General features: G+C 41.7%; 1 protein-coding gene across 4 annotated transcripts in view; it reads left to right on the plus strand.

Annotated features, from left to right (window-relative positions):
- Positions 1–12,467, plus strand: part of CDHR1 (cadherin related family member 1) — a 96,304-nt gene that overhangs the window by 39,193 nt on the left and 44,644 nt on the right. For all 4 annotated transcript variants that reach the window (XR_002104829.1, XM_019555780.1, XM_019555778.1 and 1 more), the window contains 3 exons: positions 3,695–3,795; positions 7,105–7,308; positions 11,264–11,416. Coding sequence is in view for 3 of the 4 variants with exons in the window: in XM_019555780.1 (XP_019411325.1) it covers positions 3,695–3,795; positions 7,105–7,308; positions 11,264–11,416 (458 nt within the window). In the remaining variant the exon portion in view is untranslated. The remainder of the gene's footprint in view (positions 1–3,694; positions 3,796–7,104; positions 7,309–11,263; positions 11,417–12,467) is intronic.

Raw genomic sequence — 12,467 nt, forward strand, 5'->3', positions numbered from 1 at the left:
AGTTTCCCTGAAACTCCTGCACCTATCTCCTTGAAACTTGGCAGGCTACTATTCCTGCAAGTTTCATCCAGATCAGGCCAGAAATGACAAAGTTATAGGCTGTTTCAAGCTTCCCCATGATAGACTATGGGTGAAACAGCGAAACAGCGAAACTCTTTTGGCGAAACAAAATTGAACAGCAGCTTCAAGTCAAAATGAAATTCAAAATGAAATGCTGTTCCATCGAAATGCAAGTCAAAACAAAATGGTGCCATTTTGCACAGTCCTATAAATTAGGGCAGAAAGATATGGGCTTGATAAAGGGAAAGAAAAATGTGAGAAAGGTGTGGTTATGGAAAGGAAAATGAGTCATTAAAATATAGAAAAAGGAAATAAACTGGTTTAAAGAGAAATATTAAGGATCAGAGAGAAGAGAGAACAGAGCGCAGGTAGCACCAGGATGTAAACGTAACTTCAAGACCAGCAAATGTTATCCAAGTTTCCATGTACATTGTAATAGGATATTTCTAGCAGGAAATGGGAATAGAAAAGGAGGGAAGGACTAACCATGGTTTTAGAGTGCAAGGCAGTGGTAAATCTTCTGGCCAACATATCCCTTGATTTGGGAAAAGGACGGTAAGAGAGCAAGGACAAACACTGCAGTATTTCCTGCCTTTCAGTGGAAAGCCAGGTCATTATTCTCAACCCTGAATTTGTGCTGTCAAGATTTCAGAAAAATACTAGCATCCAGTTGTTAATTATTTACTAATTCGTTGTTTTGTTTCAAACTGTATGTTTTGTTCATTTGTTTCTAAAAGGAAACTCTTAAGTTTCCAAATGTGCTTTTTCACAGGAAGTACATAATGCTACATACTCTGAGGTATCAATTTCCTTATGGTAATTAGGCAATATCTTGGTGAATTGTTGCTTGAAACTACTATTGACTTCAGCTTCTTCTTGGTCAGAAATTACTTTTCAGGCCTATGCATCTTGATAATTGACCACCACATAAGTCAATATCTGTTCAATGTTGTGTCTAATGCACTTTAATGAAGTTGCAGTTATTGCAGATATTAGCAAAATGGGACATTATTGGACAGTTTTAAAATGAGCATTAAAGTCAAGTTAGAGAGAGAGAAAAATGACTTGGCCTTTACACAATCAGCCTTCATTTCTGAAGGACTGAAATCTTCCATTTTAAAGCATTTCTTATTTTTTTTTAGTTTTATTTCCTGGCACCAACAATCAACTCAGATGCAAAACCATCCAAGGCTAGTTTTCTATGCAGACTGAAGTGAAGGGAGGGAAGCATCCAGCATCAGGTTCCCAACCCAGAATAATCAAGAATTTACAGCCCTGCCATTCTTCTAAGCTTTCATTTTCTCCTCCTTTTCTCCTAGCAGCTATCTATGCTATTACATAGGTAGGGTGAGGGCTAAGGATAGCAAAGCAGGTGATTACTGCATCTCTGGAAGTGGCCATCTGCTCATGTACAAATTAGCCAGGTCAAAAGGGGAGCATAGCACAAACGTAACCGATTCTCTGGCCAAATGTAAGGAAGAATGGGAGTGCTGAAACCAGCACACAGCCCTGCCACTTCTACAACCCAGATTCTTTCATCACCTTTATAAATCTGTTGGTCCTCAGTGAGTGTTAAGATCAGAGTTATGCTCCAAATCTATTCAAGGCCTTTTTCAATAGTACAGTCTTTCATGACTATACGCACTTTTACACATGCTCTGGCAAGTTCTGATTAAATTAATCAGATTAATTGAGTCTGCTGGAGCATTCTAATAAGAAACCTCTAGCGTGCTGCAGAATCTCATGTATTCAGCATCCTTCATTTCAAAATGGTGGCAGGGGCACTTTAAAGCTCATTGAACCTGCTTTAGCCAAAGTGCTCCCACACCATCATTTTGAAAAACAGGATGCTGAATACACATGACATTGCAGGCTGCTCTAATTAAAACAGCCCCCCTCCCCCAGCACACCCCAGAGCACATGTATAGGCATCCTTTGTTTTTAGTGTTCAAAGACCTAAGGTCTCCAGGGGTGCCTCCTGCAGAAGACATGACTATTTTTTTCTTTTTCAGTTAGATTGTCAGACTTCTCACCTTAGCTGATATTATCAAGAGATGTTCTTGTTTTCACAGAGATATAATTGGATGTGCTAATTACAGTGTGAATCTTATTTTTACCTAGACAAGCAAATATGACCCCAAAGTCATTTTGGGTGCCTGAAAGGAACCTGAATTTCAAAGTGGGCTAAATGCTCAGCACTCTGCAAATCAATTCCCTTTACAGTGTTTGGAAAGTCGGACAACCAACAAAGATCACCAGTTACTAAGGAAAATATAAGTTTCATGTCTGATGTGCAGTGAATCCCATTCTAATTTTAAGACTACTTTCTGAGACAGAGAAAGTTGCTTTGTTGAGTTGTACCATGTTTGGGGTTCAGAAGATAGTGTTTACACAGAGGGAGAAATGCTGTCCATCTTGCTTAAATCTTCTACCCGGGGCAGCATCTCCCCTTTATTTTATACATAGCTCTCCAGTTTCACTTTTGCTACCTTTTAGGAAACCCCTATCCTTTTAAAGATAAGTGGCATCTGACTGTATGTGGAGTACAGCCTGGGAAGTTTCATAATCCTGGTACTTCTCCAAGGACAAGGACTGCAAATTCAGTTCTGTTACTGGTGCCAGTCTCTCTAGAGGAGAAATTCAGGCTCATGGCCCTGAACCTCTTCACCTCCATTTAGCCAAAGACTTCCACATGCACAACAGCCACTTAAATTCTCTTTTCAAGCCATGAAAAAGAAAAGACTTCGAAGGTATTTGGCAGCAGCTTTCAAATATATCGGGGTGAGCATCAGGGACTAGGCAAACAACTATTCACCAAAACACCCCAGGGGAAAACCAGAAGCAACAGTCATGAACTCTTAGAAAAAGACTTTAGACTGGATGTAAGGAAAAAACTTCACCGTTCGTGTGACCAGACTCTGGAATAGACTCCCAGTGGGGTGATGCAGGCACCTACCCTTGAGATCTTCAAAAGGAGACTGGACGCACACCTTGCTGGGGTCATTTGAGGCCAGAAGTCTTTCCTGCCCAGAGCAGAGGGGCTGGACCCAATGATCTCACAAGGTCCCTTCCAGCTTTAAACTTCTGTGAATCATTTGTGATATTTCTGTTTCACATCCACAGGGCTCCATGATAATCGTTCAGGGATTGGTCAGTGGGCCAGCATTCTTCCAAACAGCTTGCTAGCTGCTGTTCCACTCAGCCCTTCTCCACCTTGTGGTTTGGCCTGAAAATATATTTTTGATATATACTACTGACTGTATTATCGTGCATACAACATTATTTTTCCCAGAAATCAGCTTCTGGAAATTTCAGTGTGCATTATATGCAAGGAAGGTGGTAGAAACTGTAAAGTAGGTAAAATCTACAATTTGACTCTCACAGGGAGCAGAATGAGGAATAGGCTCAGATTCGTAGCTGCTACTCAGTTACTTTCTACAAACAAAGACCGTTTTCTTAATTCTACCTTTCAAAAACAAAATCATAAGACAGGGCATGTTGTATGTAAAAAAAATATGGCAAATACTTTGTACTGCTCATGGGGATTGCTAATTTTTTTTTTTTTTTTTTGGGTGGGGAGGGCGGGGAATGGAAAGTGTAATATGAATAATGAAATATCTGTGTTTTATGGTAGGAAGTGAAAGCTCATTTGACATCAATAATGCAACTGGAGCCATTTCTGTTATAAAAAGCCCTAATCAACTGAAGAAAGAGGTATATGAGCTAAAAATTCAGGTATGTTCCCAAGACTTGTCTCCAATGGGCTGTTGTCCACAAATATATAAATATATTTAAAAATAGGTAAAATGTGTGATGCCATAAGTGCTCCATATTCTATTTATGCTTTCACCTTTCTAAGCCCTAATGTGGTGTAAATTAAAATAAGTTCCCTTTATTTGCACAGATATTAAAAATGCCTCAAGTTTCCTCTTTAAACAAACTCTATAGAATCAATGTTTAAGATAACTTATGTACATGGAAATCATATTTTAAAATCCCTGCAAATCTGCCATATACAAACTGAATAAGGTCTGAAGAGTCTTGTATCTCACAGACTAGTAAAACTCCAGAACAAAGAATCTCTGACATCTCACTGTAGCCATTGAAGCCTATAGTTCAGTATAAGTTGCCAGTCCTACCTGACAATCTGGGTAAATATTGAGGCATGTAGCCCATACTGAACTCTGTTCTGCCATGGTTATTCTGCTCGTAGTATCTATATTAAGTGTATTCACTTCTGGCTTAAAACCTGGCTCCACATGTTCAGAGATTTTAAGATGGTAATGGAATAGTGTGTTGCATTTGAAAAATCAAAGCAATATTTTTCTACAAGTAAAATACTAAATGAAACCCAGTTTAGTGCTGATGTTAACCCCTTAACTGAAATGGGTACACATGGTCGGGGTAAATCTAATGGGTTTTAGTTAATGGCCATGTCTTCAAAGATATTTAGGTACCTACCTCTCAGGAATTCAGTAGGGAACTAGTCTGTGAAACAAGGAAACAGTCAGCTCCCTCTATTATTTAAAGCTCAGGAAGCACAAAATGGTGCGAGAATAGACATGAATGAACTTAATACATATGTGGTGGTTCAGTTCCTACAAATATATGCTGATAGTCTAGTTGCCTATCCAAATCTTATCCAATCCACCTACTGCTAGCTGAGGCTGTGAATCTGAGAACAGGCCTCCACAGAGAGATATATTGTGTTTTCTTCTTCAGATATATCCCCAAGTAAGTATAGCTCTTCTCACCACAGTGTTTCATCACTCTGATTCTCCCCTTCCTCCTCCCCACACCCCTCCTCTCCCATGCCCTTTCCCCAATACTGTATCTTATTGTGTTTTCCTTGTACTGTCCCTTTAAAACCCTCATGTTCAGCACTGCAGGGTTCAGTTGCTTTGTGGCAGTTTTGTAGCACTGAAGACTCCTGTTCTCTGCCATGAGGAGCCAGAGGCATTCTGGGTTCACAGGACTGGACTGGGTCAAGTCAGAGGCAGAGCAGGTATAAGTTCTGCATATATCTACTGAGGGCCATCATTAAGATCCACCTTGGATATGATTCCAGAGAATTATAATAATAAATAACTGTTAGTTCAACCCAGGAATGTCCAGAGTGTTGTTGATGAACTCAGAACATATTACCCTGCCAAGAAAGGCAGTGGTATATGAGAAACTACTGGGAGGAAATATCCAAGGGTTTCTGAAACCCCAGAGAGATTCAGGTTCCTTTTCAATTTTTATTCTTAGCAAAACTTTAGCTCAGCTTCTACTTTAGATAAATTTGGACAATCTCTCGCTGTACACATCTATACAAGCGGCATAAGCAAGTACTAAATGACTGTGCAGTAACCAGCATTACTGTGCAGTACCTACCCCACATGTTTTTTACAATGCTGCAGCACAGTAGTGATGAGCTACTGCGCGGTAGCATCGCATCACAGTTACTGCCCAGCAATGCTACTGCACTGTAGCATCTCATGTAGACACACCCCCTAAGCTAGGGACAGACATTACACATAAACTGATTTAAGTGATCAGAAGCTGGTTTAAACCTGTAACAGAACATAAATTCAGTGCACATAAACCAGTTTCAAAATGGCTGAAACCAATTTAAGATAAACTTGGTTGAATATTGTATCAGACTTAACTGATTTGGGTCAAACCAGTTTATGCAAAGTCTGTCCCAGACCCTTTCCTGGTTTAACTTAAATCAGAGTCCCCAGAATCCCTGGTGCTTTGCAACCCTGCTCCGGAGAACAAGGTGGCCCTGCTCCTCTCCTCCATTTCCACAGTTCCAGGGGAGACTGTAGGCAGAGCAGGGTCTGCCTGGCTTCCCACGCTGCTCAATCAGGGATTCTCCCCCCACCCTCTATCTCCCACAGCACACGCCCCATCCCCAAGGACCCTGGGCATGCGGTATGCTAGCTAATGCTAATAATGAGGGTAAGTGTGTGTGTGTGTGTGTGTGTGTGTGTGTGTGTGTGTGTGTCCAATTTCACTGGACAGGACAAAGGCAGACAGAACAGTGTCCACTTAGGGCTTTTTGGAGCTAATCAACAGGTCAGCTAGTAATGTCCCTCATTTCTTCCTTGGAAAAAGCTGTTTAAGAAGAGCTTGAACTAATGAGAGAGGCTTTTGTTTTGTTGATGGGCTGATAAACACTGGTTTTGTCAGCCTCTTGCTGGTTTACAGCCCTGTCAGGTTTGCAGACAGTATGAAGAAGCAAGAAGAGGGAGATTGAAAAGCTCAACATCAACAGATGCATGCACTGCACACCCCTGCTTTGTCTCAGAGTGATAGCTCAGGGCTGCGGTCTGGCAACACTCCTTCCCCATGAGCTGCAAGTGGGGAAAAGCCTGAGACGGTGCAGGCCAGAGTGGGGGTTTACACCTACCCCTAATCAGAGCATCCTGTGGTCTAGGCACATCCCCCCACCTCAGCTCAGCACTATGGAAAGGCAGAGAGGGATGATCTAGCACCCCCCAGCTTCTAGCCTGAGCCAGTGCAGGCTTGTACCTGCATTTCTTCAATCTAGAGGGAATGTTTGTGTGGTTGCAAACCAGTTCAACCTAGGCAGGTTAGACTAACCTGCAAAGATTGAATCAGTTCAGGCTCAGGCTTTTTGAATGTCTTTCCCTAGCTCTAGGGAGCGGTTTTGATTCTAAGACAGATGTGGATGGTGAAGCCCTTTCCTGCATACATGGCCTTATTTCTTTATTAAGTTTTGAGTTAACTGATCACAGCTTTGTACATCTATGATTTCTGCAAGTGTGTTTAACTCTAGACTGAACTCCTTACCTTACCAGTTACTGGCAGATTTTTCACTGACATGAAAAAAATCTTCATATCAAAGTTAGGCTTCTTGCCAAAATGGAATTAAAGGTAGAAGCAAATGTAAGTTCACATACTAGCCTCTGGTCCATGTACCAAATATCAGTGTGATTTGTGCATGCAGATAATGGTTTTAGCTGGACCTGAGAGAAGAAATGTTTTAAACATTTTTAAAAAGAAGTCCCTATTTGCATCTTTTCCTCATTGTAGGCATCAGAACTCAGCGCGGAGGGCAATGTGTCTGTGTATGCTTTTGCCACAGTGATTATAAGAATTGTTGACCTCAACAATCATCCACCAACGTTCTATGGAGAAAATGGGCCCCAGAACCGGTTTGAACTGACTATGTATGAACACCCACCAGAGGGTGAGATCCTAAGGGGGCTGAAAATTACAGTCAATGATTCAGATCAGGTGAGTTTGTAAAAATTATCCATTTAATGTTTTGATAAGCTTTTTCCAGCATCTGTCACTATAGTGCCCAGACATTCACACTGGGCACATCTACGTGAGATGCTACATCGCCGTAGCGATGAGCTACAGTGACATAACTTTTCATTATGGCAACGTAGCTTCAGTAGGCACAAACCATGATACCACTGCTACATTACCATTGCTGTGGTGATGTAGCATCTAAAACTAACCATGCACCGCCGGGATTGCACAGTACCAAATGCACAGTCAGGGACATGTGTAGACATGTCCACTGTGAAGTGGGGCAATGATAGTTTAGTAATACTATGATATGATTGGCCAGCAGTGTATAAGCCATCTGTGAATACTTAAGAAAGAAATATTGTCTATCTAATTTAAGAAACAAGGAACTTGTCATACGTTCTAGATATAGCCCAGATGCTGCTTCTGCCTGTGGCTTGGCACATTTGATTTCCTATTTCTAATCTAATACTGTTCCAGTTAATATTATTGATTTCATGGCCCTTCACCTCTCCAACTTTGTATACCCATACATAAAATGAAGCATACTGATACCTCATACTAATACTATGAAGAAAACATTCTCATCTGTTTCCCAGAGGAGGTAGAAGGAATATGTAGCATTTTATGTATTCAGAATGCTAGACAAATGCCAGGCATGATTGTTGTGTCTTCTATGACCTTATAGAAAGACTATAGTCCATAAGCATAGTATTGTTATTGTTAGTAAAACCTATGTTTAATCCTTCTTATGGCCTTCATGTTATAGCTAATTAACAAGAGCCTGCAGTGGATGTCCCCACTGGAGTAACATTTTTATATAATCATAAAAATTATACCTTAAACAGAACCTGCTGTAACTATATAAAGAAGAGAAGAAGGCACCACATAGCTCATACTACAAATCTAACTGACCTGGGAAGTAAAGAGATGGTTATGGTTGCTATAGGAAACCTTAAGGCAGAAACTATATGATTGGCCTTCATCTGAATTAGCTCAGGGTCAGGGCATTACAGCAGAAAGTTTAATATATCTGAAACTGTATTGCTATTGAAAAGAATGCTCTTACATAACTGTACCCAGCATCGAGCCACTCCAACTGTATTGTACTGTATCAAAGCCAGTAACTTCCCCCTCTTGCTCTGAAGCAAGCAGATAAATAACTACCTTCACAGCAGTCACTGCCCTTGTTGCTGAGGATGTTGCTGCAGGAGGAAGCAAACAAGAAACAGCTTTACTAACTTCTCTTCTACTTGGGGTAAAAACCCTAACTGAGGCTACAGGGGATCTATAACAAAGGGGAAAAAAATTGCTAATGCTTCATGCTGCCATATCACATTTTGTCAGGGTTTGTCTTTTTAAGACAAAGAGCAGAATTATTCCCCTTTCATACACAGAAATGCATGGTATCATGTGTTAGTATGCCTCCTGGAAGTGGCTCATCTAAAGAAATGTCATAGCATCCTGAGGTGCGTCCTGAGGGATGTCATGGCATTAGCAAGTCTGAATATAAACTGGGGATTAAAATTGGATGAAATACTGGCACCCACTGGAGTATGTGTACATATTTCCTCTTGATGGTGTGGGATCTGTATCGTGCATGAACTGTAGACAAGTAGGGCTGGAGGGGACCTCTAGAGGTTATTTAGTTCAGCCCCCTGCCTGAAGCAGGATCATCTGTATCCAAACCATCCCATCCTTGTCTAACCTATTACTAAAACTACTCAGTAAACTCTATCACACAACCACAAGGCATAGCACCCTAATCTAATTCAGGTAAAGTCAATGTCCTGCTGCTGCAAGGGTTGTTAAAATATTCCAATATGAAATAGCAATGAGATAACATAGGTGGCCAGCAATGGTAGCAGGAGCAGAGACAAGAACCCAGAACCAATGCCTTGGTAGGCAAGGTGATGTTGAGTGTTTTAGCACTAGATTTGGGTGGGGGGGGAAGTGGGAGGGTCCACAAGTTGTGCTTTTCCTGTTACTAACATTCTGGAGACTTGTACAGCTAGCATCACAACTCGATCACAACAGAATGTATATGGCCATAGCAGCTTTCTTTTGAGTGTAACCCTTCTGCCATACATTGCTCAGCAGCAAGAATGGCTGGGTTCACATTTTAAGGTACCCCATAAATTATACCAGTGGCTCAAGCCCCCACCCAAAATATGGGAACACTAAATTTGCTGGTGTGGCCTGTATAAACAAAACCCCCTCCTCACAAGCAGTGTAAACACAAAAACCTAAGTTTATTAACAAAAATAAAAACAAAACATAAAACCCACTAAATATAATTTTAAAACACTATCAACTACAAAGCAAAGTCTATAGGTGGCTCCCTCTTGGGGGAGGCTTCACCCATGCCCAGGCAGTCTGGGACTTGGGGCTCCCCAAAAGGTAGTTCTGGGGACCTGCACCCCTATATATGCCCTTCAGCAATGGGCTGAAAAGGGGGACCCACACTGGAGACTCCTGAGCTGATCCTTGGGTTCACTGTGCTGCAAGGAGCTGCCCGAGAGCGTGGGTGCTTCTGCATTGCAAGGAGCTCTGTTGCTCCTGGAGACATGGTAGAGTGCTGATCTCCATTTCCGCAGCTTTGAGGGCGTTAACTGTGGCTTTCATCAGCATACTGCACACTAACATTCCTAGTCCCAATCCCAGCTCTGCTGGGCAGAAAACTGCAAAAGAAGTAAAAGGGCTTGGGCCTGACCTACAACTAGCATCCAACCACACCACTTGGTTGGGACACACACTACAAAAGGGCCAAAAGGAGGTGCAGGCCTATCTCACTGGGCCTGAACTGGGCAGCAAGAACCAGCCAGGCCTATACTGCACTGAGGCCTCGATAAACAACAAGTGATGCTGGGCTTCACCCTGGATCAAAACATACCAGGCTCCACCATGGCTCAAATCTGCTAGCTAAACATATGGCTGGAGTTCAGCCATACAGCTAGGCTAAAATGTAATAGCTGTGAAACAGCAAAAATGCCCAGTCTCAGCTACACCACTATGCTGAGACATTACAATTACAAGATAGAGGGTGCAAGGCCCATGTGGCCAGTAACTGCCAGGACCCCATTACTTGTCCTCTTGTTTGTTTACTGCTTGTCATCTTGCTTGTAAAAAAGAGAACAATTAACCATTCACTTTCCAACACCTTTTTTCTATTTGAAGGCTATTACCAAATACCTGCCCAATCTTCTGTTCGTTAGACTAAATAATCCCAGTTCTTCCAGGCTTTCCTCATATGTCATGTTTTCTAGACCCCTAATCTCTTTTCTGCATGCGTGCCAATTTGTACATATCTCTGGACACACTGTTGTGTTCAAAACTGATAACATTACTCCAGGTGGGGTTTACCAGTACTGAGTTGAGTGAAAGAAACACTTGCCACAACTTCAATATGACATTCCTGTTTAATACATCCCACTAGCTACTTTTGTAACAACAGAACACTGTTGACTCATATTCAGCTTGTGATTCACTGTAACCCACAGGTACTTTTCCACAGTCAAGCTTGTTAATCTATTTTTAAACAGGCTATGTTGTGCCCTGTGACCAGAGCTGGAGAGATTATTTAACTAAGCCTCTTAGCACTCTCTTACCCAAGAGATGGGGGGTAGGGAGGAGGCAGAACGTTGTAAGCAGTCACACTCATTCTAATTATACACATACTGAATAACAGGGACTGTGCTTTGCAGAAAGAAATGTGGCCTGCAGATGAAGATTTAACCATCATTTATTGGATGAACGGCATGGTTGTGCTAGACCTAGAAGCTTGTCTAGGTCTATCTCAACCAAGCAGTTGGTCCAATAAAAGATATCACTGAAACAAATTCTTCTCTCTTGCATATTTTCTGGACCTCACAGCTACAGCATCACTTCAAAATTAACCATGCAATAATTTTACTCTGTTATTCTTTTTTTATAGGGGGCAAATGCTAAATTCAACCTCCGACTTGTTGGACCTGGTGGCATATTCAGAGTCGTTCCCCAAACTGTCCTGAATGAAGCTCAAGTTACAGTAATAGTGGAAAACTCTGCAACCATAGACTATGAGCAGTTTCAGATGTTATCCTTTAAGGTACTGGAGCTTATCTTTTCCTCTCTCTAATTAGAAGTCTTATACAATTAGTGGATTTTTTAAAATTCTCATTTCTCCTCAAACCATCTGAATTAGTGCTACAGCGTTGTATTCTTTGTAAATGAAGTTCACCAAACTACAGTCTTCCTTCAGTTCATTTACTTGCAGATTTAAGGTTGTAATTGAGGATTAAATTTAATCCATTTAATGCAAGGCTTTCTGACCACTACACTTAGAAATTTTATATTGTGATGGCTTTGAAACACTCTAGACTGTGCAGGTCTAGGGGATTATTTCACTGATGTAAGTTGACCTACCAGATGAAATCCTGGCACCACTCATTTCAGTGGACCTAAGACTCCAGCTATTTAGACAGAATGTATTGTAAAAAATAACTTGTCAAAGTTTCAGTGTAGTGTTTTTTACTGTAGTGTAGTGTTAGTATAGGCTAAATTGTGTTGTATACATAGGCATTACTATGATTGTTGCCCTGTGGGGTCAGGCCAACTCTCAGGATCTCAATATCACGCTGTAAAACAGGAGGGTGTGACACAATTGCACATATACAAACACACAAATCAATTAGGTACATACACACACACACTACCAACTCAGGCACATACACATCCAAACCAGCCTAGGCACATGCATACCTATCACCAATTCAAGCACACAGGTAAGTTCCTAACTTGGATGGTACAGTGTGTATGTGTGTGCTTGGGGTACCTGGGATACTTGGGGGAAGGTTCAGGTGAGAGAGTTAAAGTGTAGGGAATGAAAGTTGCCAGAACTGGGATTAGAACTGGTACACTAGAGAGAAGCTGGCTGGAAACTGAGGCAGACAGCTGAGATATTGGTGGGGGGGAGAACAGATAAGTGGTGGCAAGGAGGAGACAGCCAGGAAAGAAACTGAGGCAGACACCTGGTTGCTCAGGGGAAAAGGAGGCAGTGGGTTAAGACAGTGGCAAAGAAAGGGGATTTAGAGGCATAGAGGAGCTCAGGACAGGTGTTGGTGGTGGCAGTGAGCCAGAAGCAGGAGAGGGAGACATGA

The sequence above is a fragment of the Crocodylus porosus genome, unplaced genomic scaffold, assembly GCF_001723895.1.
Source record: "Crocodylus porosus isolate Cpor-Errol unplaced genomic scaffold, CroPor_comp1, whole genome shotgun sequence".
Taxonomy (NCBI): Eukaryota; Metazoa; Chordata; order Crocodylia; family Crocodylidae; genus Crocodylus; species Crocodylus porosus.